This window comes from Falco naumanni, chromosome 6 (assembly GCF_017639655.2).
Source record: "Falco naumanni isolate bFalNau1 chromosome 6, bFalNau1.pat, whole genome shotgun sequence".
NCBI classification, from domain to species: Eukaryota; Metazoa; Chordata; class Aves; order Falconiformes; family Falconidae; genus Falco; species Falco naumanni.
In genome coordinates this window covers 47340301-47357649 of record NC_054059.1, presented here as the reverse complement: position 1 = coordinate 47357649, position 17349 = coordinate 47340301, and the positions used below count along the sequence as shown (strand labels likewise).

The 17349-nt window shown below is 39.6% G+C and overlaps 1 protein-coding gene across 5 annotated transcripts in view; it reads left to right on the top strand.

The window, feature by feature from the left end:
• Nucleotides 1-17349, top strand: part of CNKSR3 (CNKSR family member 3) — a 60053-nt gene that overhangs the window by 16274 nt on the left and 26430 nt on the right. For all 5 annotated transcript variants that reach the window (XM_040597390.1, XM_040597388.1, XM_040597387.1 and 2 more), the window contains one exon: nt 13506-13669. In XM_040597390.1, the coding sequence (XP_040453324.1) occupies nt 13506-13669 (164 nt within the window). The remainder of the gene's footprint in view (nt 1-13505; nt 13670-17349) is intronic.

Sequence of the window (17349 nt, the reverse complement as noted above, 5' to 3'; positions counted from 1 at the left end):
GGTAATTATAACTTGCTTGAAGGATCAGAAGAGGCGAACATACCATGTGTCAGTTTTGTTCTGGGAAGTTATGTTGAAAGTAAGACTTGTTAAAATGGAGTGGCTAGGCTTCTTCCAAATCTGTATTTCAAGGACCAGCAAAGCTTTAAGAATTTTACAGAGCTTGTGAAATATCTTAGTTGTTCTTTCTACCCTGTTCTTCAAGTATAACGTTAGTCACAGAGCTGCATAGGGGACTCTATTTATATCTATATATCTGAAACCTCGCATTTACCATTTCTCATTATTTCTGCTCTTCATACTGATCTGCAAACCACAGTGTAGTTTATAATAGTTGATAGCGGACTGTATAAAACCCCGAGTACCATCAGAATGCTTGATTTATTTTTTTTTAGCACTATTTGAAAGGTAACTAGAGGAGCAGTAAATAGAAGAAAAATAAGAAATTAATGTCTAAGGGACTCTAGAAATATAAATTGGAGAGAAACTATTTGCTTTAAAAAAGCAGGTCCAAAAATGATTGCACCTGCTGTTTTTGGGATGATATTCTAGTCTGTTTCTAGCCTTTTTCACCTGTCTCAGACACTTTTTGTGATTCACTCATATGTAAATAGTAAGTGCAGCCATCCCTCCCCTGCTCTTGCACTTTGTTGTGTGTCTTAATAACCCAGGCTAGGGACATTACATGGAAGAGTTTTGTCTATGATTTTATTGTTAACAGACACATCATGTTGTTAGTGTCCAACTAAACAGTCATATCCTTGTGATAATGTGCTTGGGGTAGCTAAAGCAGGATCTACATTCAGGATGCTGCAATATGCTCTGAATCATCAACATAAGTGTACAAGAAGTATGTGGGGTTTATTTATAAAAAAAGCAACCAAGAAGAGTGAGGAAGAACAAGTATTTGCTGGGAAGCAGGAACACAAACCTATCAGTAATGCAGAAGTTAATAGGTGAGGTCTTGATCGTTGCTCTTAATACAGCAACAGAACTGGGTTATTTTTGGTAGCTAAAGTAATGTTACAGGTTCAGGATTAGGGCCTCGTTGTAAAGAGCCTGCATGCGATCTCCCACATACACGTGCACTCCCTAAGGACTACATTGTGTCAGACATTAAGAATGCAAACCATTTATGGGATTTTCATCCCTTGATGCATCTGTTTTGCAAATACAGAACTCAAAGTCTTAAGGGGAGATTGTCCACTTAGTACTCTTACAAATAGGACTGTTAAATGGTTAGTTTATCACTTCAACAAATGTTAGCTATTTAGCCTTATTTAAAATTCAATTTGGAGAGTCCTCACCCTCGGTTACTGTATAGCTGTAACGTGGCTAATGTGAAGTTTGATATAAATGAAATTGGGAGTTAGTAGTGTTCAGGATGAGTGAGAAGTATGGTCCTTACAAAGTGGATCAGCAGACCTATTTTCTCCATGTCCTTTCAGCTGCTGAATTTGTGCTTAACTGAGATAAGCGTAGGAATGATATTTTTTAAAATTATTGATTTGCTTTGTATGAAAAAAGCTAACATACAAAGAAAAAGGTATTTTGCTAAAACAATCTTTGAAAGTAACATTTTTTTCTTTAGAAAAAAAACTCTAGAAAACAAAGGGATAGTGGCACAGAAAAAAACCCCAACCCCTTAGTATGAGGAAAAACTGACTATATGTAAGAAATCAGTGTTGCCATGTAGACAAAGAATTGTGAAATGCATGAGAACAATGAACTGAAGAAGCACTGCTTAGAAGTGTCAGTAGGCAAAAGATAACATAGATGGAAATACAGGTGGCTCTATTTTACTGAGGTTAACTTGCTGTGAAGCAGAAACATTTCCTCATTCAGACAGCTTTGAATTTTTGACACCTTGAAGTTTCCTTTTGTGGTGACGCTGATGTGAACTATCTGTTACTGTGAATGCATTAACATTACAACTGAAATTATGAAACTTTGTGAGGGAAATAGCTCATTAAATTGTCCAGGAGTGCTCCGGTGTCTGTTGCTTTGTGAAAATTGTTTTTAAATTTGATTGTGAATTACTTTAAAGTACAGTAATACGGAATTAGGTGTACAGTGATGGGGAGCTGCCTCTTGCTAAGTTTAACTTCATATGTCTGCATCTTGGAAGTCAACAGTGCCAAATACAGTCCTGCAACATCTCTCTCAACATTCCTCCTGTGTGTCACCTATAATAGTATATTTCCCCAAATCTGTGCCTTGCATGGTGTCATTTGCTGCTAGGCTGTGCACTGGTGTCTCAGGGATGGTGTATGTTGGTCCACAACACAGAGCTTGTCCAGCCTGCTTTTGGCAGAGTTTCTCTTGGTGCACTGCTGTGCTTTCGAGAAGATGCTCAGATGCAGCCAGAACACTTGATGGGGCCCCTCATCACCTCTGTTTTGGCTTTCTGTCACCACTTTTCCTATGGATAGGACATAGAAGGTTTTCTGGCAAGGGGGTGGTAGTATTGTGCAGGTGGAAAAGGAGGAGATCAGGATGTTGGAGAGAGGAGTGGGATGGACGACAGGAAGAATGAGACTAGAGAGGTGATCTTCAGCCATACAGCATGATCTGCGGACTGTGGCCTAATTCCATAATTTCCATAGTTTCTGGAGTTTTTGCCTTTGGGGACTTAAATGATTACATATTCCTGCTATGGATTAAGCTACAATATGTATTTAACTACAACAGCAACACAAAATTAAATTGCTTCCATTAAAAAAAAACAAAAACAAAAAACAAAAAAACAAAACAAACAAAAAAAACCCCAAACTGGTTCCTGTAATCTTGTGGATGACTCCACAGCAAGCATTTTATGTTCAGTGCTATTACATTTCTGTAAGTGAAAAAACTGAAAGCTTTTATAAGTAAAAGTTCTGTAAAAAGTGTGTGTTAGAATAGTGGTATAAAAAAGAAACCACCCAACAAATTCAGCATGGTTGTGTGAGTTGGAAAATTCTGGGAAATGTGTTTTTCTGTGGTTGCATTGATTTAGTGAGAACATCTGTATCTGCTAGTAGCAGAAACAAGATTTGTTTTGAGCTTCTCTTTGAGCTGTTAATGAGTGTGAGAGAATACACCTCTTTAAGTGGGGTCTGCAGCTGTTCCAGTGAGGGGCAGCATAGGGGGTCTCACGAGGTACAAGTCAGGTCCCTGACATAGGCTTTGTTGGCCACGGTTGTACCACTTTTGGCTGTTTATTCCCTACCCCCCTGCAACTTTCTGCCCTTGTTCTCTGCAGTGATTCCACAGCAAAGGTGGCAGACCAGGTTGTGTCCTCCTACATCCTTTGGCAGTTTACAGCTCATTGTACTAGCTGAAGCTGTTGCTGATGATGAGCTTATAAAGGTCCTACTGCAGTGGTTGAGGCACAGGCATCTGTGCAGCTTGCCTTCAGCTGTCAAGATGTTGATGTTAAGTGGCTGGTGCAAATCAGTCTCTGGTGGTGCAGAGGAGCTTTACACTGGTTTTGGGTAAAAGTGAGTTGGCAGTAACCATTTAGGCATCTTTGTGCCATCTGGGAACGGATGAAGGAAATGTTCTGGAGTCATGTTGTTCTCCTGTGTGTGGCCTCCTGAGGGAGTGAGTCAGGGTGTTGGACAGCCTGAAGATGAAATGGCAACCTACCTTGTTGATTACAGTGGCAAGGAGTTCTTGTTGCCACCTAGTTGCAGGAGCAACAAATGCTGTGGTACGCCCATGGGTGGTTTGTTTGCGGTAGTCATCCCATATGTTCTGTACAAGAGAGGCTGTTTCCTAGGGTGTAGGAAGGAGCTGGCAGTGATTTTAGATCTTTTAAAAATCCTGTTGCATCTCTCTCTCACTGCAGCCCTCATGCAAGCGTGTGACTTTAAAGTCACACTGATGATTACCATGCTGAAAGCTCAGTATTTGCTGACACTGTCAGTCATGTTTTCACCAGCAAAATGATTTTATTAGGTTGTGGCAAACACTAGGGTATGTTCACTTGGACCTGATGGCTGTCAACAGGGCTTGAATGAATTAGTTCGAGAACAATCTTTTTTAGTAACTAATGTGAATTTTTTCTGCCATTGCAGTAGTCTACTAGAGCATGCAGTGCCAAGCTCTGTGGGTTTAAAACAACTTTTTGGTGGAGGATAAGTCATTTGCTAGATATAATCGTAAAAATTTAAGGTGAAAAAGAATAACAAGATCTAGGTCATACTTGCTGGCAGTGCTTCTGTGTCAGTGGAGAGCCATTCTGAACCCATTTAATTAGTTATTTTAAATGCAACCAACAGACAAATAAGCACACCTTTGGACGTATCGGTGTATTGGGCAAAGAGATGTTTTTCTTGTTTCAGTTTGGAGTTTATAGTAGTTCTTAGGTACTACTTGAGCAATAAACGTTGATTAGAGTGGCTCATTACAGCTAAGATATACTGCCGTTTTATCTGGTTTGTGTTGCCTTGCTCATGCTGCAGTATATTCAGGGGATGAATGTGAGCTGCATCATGCAACAAGTAGGATGTTGTTTTTACTGTGAAGTCTGGGTTGGGGTGGGTGGATGTTGTCAGCAGTGTCCCTGAAGACGTATTGTGGTATTGGCTAGGAAGCTACTTGGGCTTGTCTGCCTAGGACAGGTGTGATCTCTATTTTAATGTTTTGCATGCATTTTCTGAATGTTGGCTTTCATCACATGTTCTCTTGAAATTTAGAGTGCCAAGTCTGTCTGCAGAGAACATATGGATATGCTCTGCTTCCATCTCGTGTTTTTTCTAGTTTGCCAAACAAAATCTGTTAAAACACGGAAAGATTGTTTTTCTTGTGAAGCATAGCTGGTCAGTGAGTGATGTAGTTGATTCTTAAAAGAAAAATAAAGCATGAATGTTGTATTCTGTGAAGCTACTTCATCACGTGGAACTTAAATTTTTGATGCAGACAGAGGATGTACACCAAAATCAGCAGGAAAAAATGATGTGCATCAGTTTCTGTGTGTTTTTTTTTTTTTTTTTTTTTTTTTTTTTTTAATCCTTCATCTTTCTCTGGTCAGCAGTCCTGTTCTGGTGGGGGCTGAGACTAGCAAAGAGTTACAGCTGAAATACTGCCAGCAAGATATCATGCTGCCAGGTATTTGAGGTCTTGGAGATGAGCCCTTGTTTGTAGTTCCCATTCTTACTTCTTGGAAACCCATTTTCCAAAGATGAGTGTTTGGGGTGGCACTGTGGAGTCTAACTTAGTGGTAAGTCCTGAACAAAGGGGTGTCTCATGTCTTCCCTCTTCCTTCCAGTCAAGTCAAAATTTCAACCCATATTTATGGTTGAATATTCAGAGGTGGAGTTAATTGTGTTCTCTCAGGGCAGTGGGTGACATTAACAGCAAAGCCCTGTTAGGTTATAGACTTGTATCTGCAGTAGGGGCTCACAGGTGTGCACACATGTCCAGTCCAGCTCTGCAGGTGAAAACACGATGGAGTATGTATTCTGACTCACCTGCCTTCAAATCAGTGGGAATGTAATACAAAAGATTCTTTGTTTGTTTGCTTCCTGATAAACTCTACTTTATCATGTCTAGGGAGAATGCCCTGTCAAATTGAAAAAGGCTTTAATTTCTGTCTTTCTGTGGTTGTGGCACAGGGATCTATTTTTCAGTGTAGTAGGGTATGATTGGGCTGTGTGCTTATGCTTGTATCTCTTTTATAAAGAGAGATTTTTCTTGTTAAACCTGTATGTCATTATGCTGTGTCTTTTTTTTTTTATGTGGCATGCCAGCACAATTCACTTTTCAATTTCCATAGCATTACATTTTAATTTTGCCTTTAATTTGAAACCTTAAAGCTATGTCATAATAAGAAACTCCCTATAAAAAGTAGAAATAAGTTTCTCTTCTTCTACCTCCATTTTTTCATGAGTTCCCTGAAAAAGAGCTATTAAAAAGAAAGAAAACTGAACTTTGGGTTCTACTGAAATGCTTTTGGAATTAAATACCATTAACTCTTCATTTGTTAGAGAATTGCTTTTATGTCAGTTTATTGTATGTTACATTCACTCATGTAAAATACATTTTTGCAGTCCTGATGCAAGTTTACTCATTTTCAACTGAAGGTACAATTTATGAAATAATTCACTCTTGCAAATTCCCACTTGCTGATAGTATCTCAAGCTGGATTACAACCCAGAAAAGCAGTTCTGTGATTCACTGTGATCTATTTTCTACTAGGGCCTATTTTTGTTGTGCTTGTTTTTATCAGTCCCCAAAAGCTTAGATTATACCTTTTGGCTTTTAATACTGAATGGTGATATCAATTTGTGTTTAGCTTTTGTTCCCCCTGCCTGCCCCTGGTGTGCCCCCCCCCTTTGCATTTTTGGTGAAACCTTGTGTCACTATTACAGTGAACATTAACACCAGTAGTAGCTTTCATTAGCGAAGAGATAATTTTCTTAAGTCTTACGACAAAAGTGAAAGGAAGCTGCCATCTACATTTTGGTGCAGTGTATGGCACAGCCGTGGAAGTCCTGTGTCCTGTGCTGTCTGTCTAGCTCAGTGTCCCATCCTGAATGTTTGACAAAAAGGAATATGTTAGGGAGGATCACAGGAAAAACCATTTATCATCTGTTTCCTTCTGAAGGCTTCCTCAGATCTTCAGCTCTGAGTCTTTCAGTGTCACCATGACTGACTTCTGCAGCGTTTTCTTTCATGAACCTGTTCACCTTCTTCTGAACCCTTATGGTTGTTGAACATTTGCTGCTTACTGCTGTGTGAAGAATCACTTTTTTTGTTTGTTTGGACCTGTTACATGCTAGCTTCACTGGCTCTCAAACTCCTGTTTCGGAAGAGATGATGTACAATCACTGGTCTTTGGGTTTTGGGTTTGTGGTTTTTTTTTTTTGTACAACTTCTGGCTTTATAGGCCTTTATCCCATCCTCCCTACAAACTTTTCTTCTGTAAGGACTCTACTCTTACTTACTCAGTGTCTGCTTAGTTTCCTGAAAATATTTTGTGAGGGGAATCTGAGTGAGTTTTTCTGGTTTTTGTAGAGAGGTCTGGCTTCGCGAACTTGCTGGAGTTCTTGGAAGGGTGCGGCAAGCATGTGGGCAAAAGCTATTTTGACTCTTCCTTAACATACTTGATGATTTACCCTGTGAAGTGTTGAGACTTACAGTTGTTCTCAAATTTACAGTCTTGGAGCACGATAATGGGTACTGCTGGAATGCTCTCAATCAGTGGCTTTGTAGGGAGGACTGGTAAAAGGTATAACACAGTGGAAGGCCTGTCCATCTGAGATTGCATTCTTACGGAGTGACTAAAGTATAAACACAGACTCCATAGCCCTTCTGGTCAGGATGGCTTACAACCGAAATTTACCCACCAATTCTTTTATTACAAGGCAAAGCTTTCAGTTTTGTATTCAAAAGAAGGGAAGGGATTTATGGATGGATTTGAATGGAACGAATGGATTTATTTTGAGGTAGTGTGAATGCGTGTGTGTGTAGTCTGTTTTTCCAGGCTAAATATGTTAGTTGGAAATACTGAAAATAGGAACATGTTGCAAAAGGCTTTCTGTGCAACTGCCAGTCATAGGGGATTACCAAGGGGACAGTAAAGCAGTCATTATCGAAGTCGAAGGCTTCGCCCTTTCCCTCTGTCCTTCTGTGACCCTCATGAGAGCTGCCCTTTGCATCACTGCTGGCGGGCAAGGCCAGCCTTGTCTGGTTCCATCCCAGTATGGAGTGGGGGACAGACAAACTTCTGTACTGTTCTGGCTGTCCTCAGCAAAGCCAGACCTAATGCCTGGTGAGGCGACCGACAGTGCCTACTTGGTTAAGATGCAGATGGTTAAGCAACTCTTCCACATTTCTGTTTACAACTGACTGCATGAGGAGGAATTATTTCATGAACAGGCTGTTTTATGCAGAATGCATTTTGTGATGCTGATGCTAAGCAGCTGTTGCCCTTCAATTCTGTGTTTAAAAACAAAAAAGTGGTTAGTACTTCAGATGATGGTAGTGTTTGTTATAAGTGATTATGAGACTACCTGGATTAAAAAAATGAATGAGGAAGCTTTTTTACCTTTGTACATTTCACGGTAATTTAAAGATCTCTTGAAGGATTTTATATTTTTTTGGCAAGCTAAGGCCTTGAAGTGGCTCATACCAACTGGTAACTGAAGTTTTGTTTTGAAAACTTGTGGACAGATAAATGCTAAAATAATAATAGTCAAGGAACAATCAGCCATCTGGGTCATAGAAAGTCAGTTCTTACCTAGGGTCAAATTATTACAGATTTAGATTTTTCAGCGACTCTGACTGCTCTAGACTTATCATCATCTTTTTAAAGGACCTTACATTCCTTTGTTAAAGTCATCCTTGCCTCTGGTCTGTAATATTGCAGGAGAAGAATGGCATTCTTAGTGTTACAGTGGAATAACCTTCCCACTGTATTCTATATTAAAAGTGTGTTTGTTTTCTCCTTGAACTTATATTTTTTTTTCCTTTTTACCCTGTACCTGTCCTACTGAGCTGCTTCAGCTTTTCACAGTTGTCTTGCAGATGCTTTTTTCTCACTTTCATTTGCCTTCTCAGATGTTAACAGGTTCACCTGCTTATGAAGTAGCTCTTTTCTATTTGTAGTGTTCATTTGCTGCCTTGATTCTCTTCTGCTTTTACTAGTTTATTCCAGTCCTAGAAATACATGGAGGAAATGAAGGGAGGAGGCTATCACTATAAGAGTTATAAAATGAGGTGGAATATAAATGATAGTATAATGGCACGTACTATGGGGTATGTCAAAGATTTTCCTAGAATTGATGATCTTTCAAGGCTTGGGAGGATGGACTGAAGTTGATGTGTGCAAGGAGTCTTTGGAGACTGAAAGTGACAACTAAATAGACCCTGAAGGGAGACAAGAGTTGAGTGACTTTTTATGTGGGAAGGTCAGATTCTTACAATGTTTTAATGTTGTTTAAGGTGATGAGGCATGAAGGCTTCAGCAGTCCCAGCTAAGGTCCAAGGGAGCCCCTCAGTGGGCTGAGGGTTGTAGCTGAACCTTGGCACTACCCTGAGACACCAGGTGCCGCCAGTTTTAGTCACCCAACAGAGATGAGATGAGTCCATGTTTATAGTAGTAATGTTGTGTTGAGCAATGATCCCTGTGGTGGTGCTATGTGAAAAAGGTCTTGTACTTGTCAGTTCTTCTGTTCAAGTGGTTTGTGCTCCTCCTGCTTCCTCATGCCAGCTTTGGCATTTTATGAGCTGTCCTGAGAATCTGTTCAAGTTCCTGAAACTGGTGGAAAATGATCCCTGTCACCTTCCAGTTCCCCTTCCCTGTTCCTTCCTCAGTTCCTTCCCTTGTCTGTCCCCCCAGCCCCTGCTGTGTTGGAATATGTAGACTTTGGGATCTCACAAGAGAAAAGAGTGAGGAAGAGTGGGGTTCGTGGGAGGAAAGAAGAGGTGGTGAGTCAGCTGGTTTTGGACCTGTGGCCATAATGTTAGTTACATGTTTTTATTGCTTTATGGTAGGTAAATTATTTGGTAGTGTCCAGCACAGAAGTTGACCAAAAAGCATGAAACTACATAATGACTTTACTTGTAAAACACGTCTGTAGTGCTCTGGGAGTCGGATATGTCATTGCTGAATGGCTGACATCTATCAACAGTTGAAATGTTCATTGTCTTTGAATAGTAAACTGATAGTTATGGATTAAACCCAGGCCACCCTCTTAACCCCCTCAAAGTTGTGACACCACCAACCCCCCTCCCCCCTCCAATTCTTATTCAAAGTAACTTTCTTAATCTTGGAAACAGAGCAAATCTGTAAGTGTAAGCCCTATCCTAATGTTTTTGTATGAATGTAAGGTATTGAATGTCTTTGAGGTGCTTTAGATGGTGGTGGAAGGTTATTTTAGACTGAAAAGTCTAGACAGTTCTTAGGATCTATTGCACATCTCTACACCTGCCAAAATCTTGGTGGGAGTTTTGTTCAAGTTACACTGCAGTTTCTCAGAAGGGTTTTCACGATACAAGTAATGCTAACCAGACTAGTCTCTCTCCCTCTCTTCCTCCTCCCTAAATCACCACTACTATTGTTGTAAAAATTGGGTAAGTTTCTGCAATTGCTATTTCTATCTTCCCTCATTCTTTAACAATTCTGTAAGTAGGAAGGATCTTACCTTTTGTGCATAGTTTTGATGTATGTGCAAGGAGTAACATAAAAATTTCTCACATGCAATTGAGACAAATGCTTTTTAAACACAATTTGAGTGTAAAATTAATAGATTAGTATTCAGAAGGGCTTTTCAGAGGCTAAAGGAGATAAATACAGATATCTCTTCGAATGTCAGTCTTCACCGTATTTTTTTGGAAATAAAGAAAACTATTTTCTGGCTTGAACCTGCTAATAATGCACTACTGAAAATGACCTGGCATGTAAGAAAGCATCTTTCTGAGTAATGTAGACTGATTTTTATTGATTTTAATTCATCTAAATTTCTCAGAAATATCCAGGCTTTGCTAATGGGCAATACCAAGTATACGTGAGGCTCTGAAGTTGAGAGAAAATGCATGGAAAGAACTGAGATGTTTGGAAGAAGGAAGAAATGAGCACTTAATTTAGATTACCCAGTGGCATTTGAATGCTGACTTTTTAAACTTAACTTTAAATATTATTTAGTTTATTGAACTTTTTTCCTCCCTTTTCCTATTTCTCCCAGAGGGAAAGGAATTTTTTGGTTTGCATATGATGATCAAACATTTCATTTCTACGATGGAAAATTAAACAATAGTCTATAAATGTGATTGCAATCTCAATTAAAATGTTTAAGACTTTCCCATATGTTTCTTAGTAAAAAGAATAACACTAATGTTAGTAAGCTCATCTTAAACCATTAGTGAATGCTTGCCATGAGTGTGTGGGTCTGTCTTCACTTCCTGCTTTGCATACTTTTGGTCATTTAATTTTAAATACATTTCTAGCTGAGCGGCTGTGCCTCTGTGTTGGCTGTTTTGAATTAACATTTGTGTGACTTTGTAATATTTTATAAAATACAGTCTTACAGCGTGATGGTAGAGTTATTGCTTTTAAGGACCCTTATGGAAAAAAAATATTGAGGTAGCTGTTCAAATTGTAAGAGACTTTCAAGAACAGGCAAGCATGAAATAAAAAAGCAACAACAAAAAAACCAACCCAAAAAACAACCACAGGCAAGCTAAAAGTCATAGTTGTATTTATTTGTTGGGGGTGGGGGTGGGGTATATTTGTGAGTCTCATGTCTTAGCATGGAATGAGAATCTAGGAAGTTGAGGCAAAACAAAAAGTTTTGACAGTAGGTGAAAGCAACACTGCATCAAAAAAAAAAAAACCAAAACCAAAAAACAACCCTTCAATGCATGCTGAATAAAGTGTTTTATTTTAGGTGGTTGTGTAATTTTTAATGGAAACTATGGGCTTACAATGGTAAATGATGGGAAACAGTGGTCTGCAAGACAGCATTAAAAATTGGGAATGCCAAATATGTGTACTGTATGTCAGCCTTCGTTGAGAACTTGTTTTGAAAAAATAAATTGTTAAACAATGAAGGCCAGGCTTTTTATTATTTTTCCTGGGAAAAGAGTTTGTATAGCCTAAGGGAGAATTTGGTGCCTGTGGGAAAGAGAACACTGGGCTCAATTTTCAAAATTTATGTGGCTTTGCCAAGACAGATGGGAAGAAACAAGAGTGTACCCCAAACAACTGTAGCCCTGGGAGACTCTGCTCATCTTGCATGCGGGTTTTCTCATTCATAATTATGCTTGAAAATCAAGCTGTGCACACTGTTAGCTCTGCACGTGGAGGAGTCAAGCTTGTTCAGCCAGATTTTGATGTACTGCAACAATTAAGCTTGCCAGAGTCATGTAAAGGGGTGACTGTTAAGTTCCAGAGTGCCTGTCCTTATTAATTTCTGAGCGAGCGTTATAAAGGCAAGTGATGTGTGTTAAGTAAGCCTGTGCCTTTGGGAGTCTGTAATCTACAGATCTGCTGTGACCAGACACTGCAAGGCAGCGGTGACTGCCTGTGTCACTGTTATGAAAGGAATATGTTTCATGTGATTCCTAGAACCCCCCTTGTGATTAGTCTCAAATGTTTTCTTGGCAGTGGAGTGTGCTGGGAGTGCTTGTTTTCTGGGCTGCTACTGCAGCTTCATGAGTCGAACTGAGTGCTGATCTTCTGGCTCTCGTTTCCTTGTAGTTCGGGATGCTGTTCGTATTTCTCATCTGCAGAATTCGACATCCTGTCCATCTCAATGGCTTCCTTTTGAGCCAGGGTAGTGAATAAACATCCTTTATACAGCTAAAGGTTCAATTTTTTTACAACTGAATCGTCAAACAATGTAGCTATTGTGGATGCTACAAAGTAAATGTGGAATGTGTAACCTGAGTTTTTGCTGTTGTCAACTGTTTTTAGTGAATGTGGCGTATCACTACAAAACAGATCTATTAGGATCTCTTTTGCTCTAGCTAGTAAGTTGAAGTGGAACAGGGCATCAAGAGTACTGCATCATCTTGGAAGTACCACATCCATCCAACTTTTTCCCCAGACTGTTGCTGCTCACAGAATCTTTAAGAACAGAGGAAATGAGTAGAATACAGAAGAAAACAGGATTAACACCTGAATTTTAGTTAAATAAAGCAAAATGAAAACCAGAAATCCTTTCTGTAATCACTGGGGAAAAGATACTGTAGAGAACTGGATCATAGAATCACACAATTTAAAGTGAGGGTTTTGGGGATATTGCCTGGACAAAACAAACTGTTTTAAAAATACTTTGTAGATACAAAAGTGAATTAGATTTCTTATAGGTATGTGCCATTAATCCTTAGCAAGGGGAAGGAATGGCTGATTCAGGAAGCTGCAGGGTCTCATAAATCAAGGGAATAATACTTGAGCCAAACATAATTTTGATTGCTTTGCCTTTGATTGTTCCATCTTCCTCTCATAATTAATTCAGCCCTTTTATAAAAGTGGATGGGGAACTATCTGGTTTTGTACTTTTGTTCATTTAACTAGACTTTGGGCAAGATCTTTGTTCTTGTCTTGTTTTTTTTTGTTTGTTTGTTTTGGTGTGGTTTTTGTGTGTGTGGTGTGTTTTTTTTTTTTTTTTTTTTTTACCCACCTGTCTGTAGTGGTGGTGGTTGTTTGGTTGCCCTTCAGGATTTTGGGTTACTGTGGTAGCTGAGTCTATGCATACTGCCTGATAGCTTTGCCTAAGTTGATACCAAAGGGATGTTCTTCATCGCTGAGCTTGATCCACAAAGTGCAGGTGGGTTGTGCATTGACTTAGATGACCCAGCGATGCACATAAACCTGCATGAACTGTTTGTATGCCCCTGTAGTACAACTTCAGTCACATTGCAAGTTTTCTTTCCTAATTTGGCATTGTATGTTGTATGAACTTGCAATTTGTGCTTTTCACAGTTTTTTTTTTTTTTTGCTTGTTTAGTTGGGGGGGAAGGGGAAGAAAAGACAGAAACTTGTAATCACATCCCCTTCTCTCTTTGTGTTTTGGTAGGCCTGGATGATTGCCTGCAGCAGTATGTCCATAAATTTGAACGGGAGAAGATAAATGGTGAACAGCTGTTACAGATTTCTCACCAGGACCTTGAAGACTTGGGTATCTCACGGATTGGACACCAGGAACTGGTTTTAGAGGCTGTGGATCTCCTGTGTGCACTGGTTAGTTAAGTGGTAAAAAGACACACAAAGAATTTCATAAAGTGTTCTTCTGGGTGAATTGCTGAGGCGAGTCTCATAAAACCAGAATATCTGTGTCTCTTGCTTTCTGTTACATATAGTTGTCAAAGAAGCAGTAAGAATTTGTTTAATTTTTGCAAGCTTTATGCTAATAGCACTCAACTTTTTCCTGATAAGAGGCAACACTAATTCATTAGCACTTCTAAAGAAAGAAGTTGTACAAGTAGCATTGTTATCACTCTGTTCACTAACAGGAGTCTTAAAATTGCTATTGAGTAAATTTGCCGTAGAAGATGCACCGTTGAAATGACAGCTGCTAACAGTTCCTCACATCAGTTGAAATGGGTTTAGGGCAATTCTGTAGCCTTCTACAAAGTGAAGAAAATCTTCCTCAAATGAGGAATGTTTTACAAACTCAGTGACAGTTGAGTTAAGTTGTCATTGGATTTGGAGCTTAAGCTGTTCCTCTGTCTTACTCCTACAAACACGCTCAAAAGAATAAATATATTTTGTGTTGTTTTGCTAGTGCAGGCTTTATTTAAAAGATGTAGTTTGGATGCAGTCTTGAAGATGTGTTTGGTGTAACGCAGTGAATGAGTGACAGAGATATGATTACATTGAGGGCAAAGGTGGGGAAAGGCTGCCTGATGGTTTGTTGGCCAGCACTGGCCCACCATCCCCTCATTAGGTGAGACTTGCAGCACCGAGCTTACTCCTTTTAAAATGGAGAGTCTTTACTGTCTGTGTGCTATGTGCTTTATTTGCTGCAGACAGTTGCTACAGGGATCATTCATACTCCATAACCGGGAATAAATTGGATAGTCTGTACTGAAAGAAGTGTATTTAATGAAATCACTTCATACAATCTGAACTGTTTCCCGAAGAGTTGCTCTTATATTTAAAAAAGTTTTATTTCCTCTTCAGTATTTGATGTAGCAAAAATTTTTAACATTTAACTGGAAAATCTAATAGAAGAATGTAATTAGCCTAAAACGCAGTTCGTGTTGAGGGGATGGATAATCTGCTGGGCAAGCGCAGGGGTCTGGTGGGTTAGTAAATGTACAGTGTGCTGTATACAGTCCTGACTGAAGTAATGGATGTGGCAGCCCCCAAAGGCACTTCTTTCTTCTTAAAATGAACAAAGCTGGACAACTGCCAGAACCTAAAGCTGTGTTTTATCTCCTACAATTTCCTTCTAATTTCCTTTGTAGACAAAAGTTTTGACCTCAGATTCGTTTCTGGAAATCCTTTGTAAAATGCAGCTCAAGTTAATGCATTAGACAGTTCACATATTGCAGCTGCAATGTTCTTGTTCCCTTTTAAGAGGTGGAGGAAGAATTCCTGTATTTTAGATGTGCCCTTTGTCACCTTCTTGATGCCCTTTTCCTTGAGTTTTTGGGGTGGTTGTATAAAATTACAGTTGACTTTGTTCCTGAAGGAATAATGTGTTTTGAATTTCTTGTGACAGCCAATTTTTTATTTTGCTGTCTCTTCTTTTTGTGTGAGAGAATAAAGGTTTCCCTATTCCACCTGCATTAGTTCTCTGAAAGTGGGTCTGTGTATTGATACTAGTGGATGGTGTGTGTATACATGGTCACATTTCTCTAACTTTTGGGTCCTTGAAAGCAAAATAACTATTTTGGGGATTTCTTTCTGTTTCTGCTCCTTCTCCCCCCCAGCCCCCCACATGCTTTCAGCACATACTGTGGAAATGTGACATTGGCTAGGCCAGCTTGAGGTCAGGCTTTGAAAGTTGTTTTTGGGATGGGAGTTGGGGGAAGGACTGAGACTGTGTGCTGGTGGTTCCTCAGTCCTGGAGTTCTCAAGACTAATTTCCCTTTCTTATCTAGTTTTGCCTTGGCAGTATTCCAGCTGAGCTTCCTTCAGATCACTGTTTTGGTTCCCTCACGCCACAAGAACACTTGTGGCTCTAAAGGCAGCGAAGCAGCTGTCCTTGGAACATCTTTCTCCTGCAGTAACTCTTTCCAAGCATTGGTGATACAGACCTCTTTTCAGTTGTTTTTTTTTGGGTTTTTTTTTTTTTTAATTTTATCGGGATAAAGCCCTCTTTGGCAGCTACACTGCCAAGCTGGAAATATGTCTGCAAGCTATTGTGTTTGCCACTGTAAGTGAACTGTAGAACTAGTGTAGCTGAAAGAGAAATGAATGCATCTTTCTCTGCTGCTTTGATGATGAGGCAGTGTTCCCTCATCTCCTGGTAGCAGTGGCCACATGTGATAAAGCTGCAACTGAAAAGGCAGCAGAAGGAAGTGTGGACAGGGATAAAAAGTGAAGGTTTCATGTGAGCACACATTTCTGTTGCTCTTGAGCTGGTCTAACAGTTTTCTGAACAGGTGTTGAAGATTTTTTTTTTAAGTAATCTAGAAGACATATCAAAGAAACTGAATTTCCTGGAGGGGGGAAAAGTCAACTTGGTTGCCTCCATCTTTTGTTGATGACAGTATTTGCTTGGGGGAGGAAAGGGATAGGAGAAAGACATTTCTTAGTTGACTGAAGTATTTGGGGAAGGAGTGGGAACAAGCATACATAAATGGGCTTTTTAAACTCATATAAAGCCAAAAGCAGGGGCAGGGATCAAGAAAATAAGCTTTATTAGACAAATAATTGGGACAGAGCATCTAGAGTGGTGTTGAAAACTGCATGCATACTTCTCGTTCCCTGATGAGTAGGCTTTGTTTGGGCTTAATAAATATAAAACAATGCAAGCATTAACAAGAAACTGTATGCAAATGTTTTTGCTTTTAATGTGTTTACCTATACTATATCTTTACCTATACTGTATGATGGGAGAGTTTGCAAGAAAAAAAAAAGCTGATTTATCTTGAGGTTAGAATGAAAAGATACTAGTTTCAAGCAATCTGAAAAAAATCAAACCACCAAAACAAAGAAACAAGCAAAACCAAACCACAAAAGAACATAGTTTTTATTGTTGTGCCTTCGATAATTTCACTGCTAGTAATGTTCTGCCAGCATATTTTCAGTGCAAAAAAATAGAACATCATAATGTAAAATAGAACATGCATAAATGAAGACTTAACTTTGGTGGCTAATCCTTGTCAAAGGCACTACATCTATGCACTGCCTCCTAAGATTTCAGTTTTCTAGAGATCTCAGCTTAAATTTAGTGGTGTTTTTAGGAAACCTGGGACTCCAAAGGATTCTTTAGGATGCATTTTTGTTAAAAGAGAGAGGGCAAGAATGGGTGACACTGACGGTACCTATTGTTAACTTTAGTGTTTATACAGGGCATGCATTGAGTTGGCTCTGGTTTTGAGAGGCATTCAGTCTGTGGTTTGTTCCCCCCTCCCCCACCCAGCTGGTTTTCACTTGGATCGGCCAGCAGATCCAGCTCATTGCCCTGTGGCATGTGAAGGGGAAGGCAGAGCTCTGGATCAGCCCAAGTTAGCTCTGACACAACTGCTGTGCTCTTTTGACTTTGGTTAGCCACACTTCTATGTTATGTTGGCTGCCTGACCTTGAGCAATTACTTGATCAGTGTACTTTTTCCTCATTAAATATAATGAAGTTTGGAAAGAGTGTGCTCTTAAGCACCTGTGCTCTCCGGTATATGTGTGTGCTCTCTTTTGCTCCATCCCTGTGTGTGGCTCCCCTGGTTAATGAGTAGCAACCTGGGAATGTTT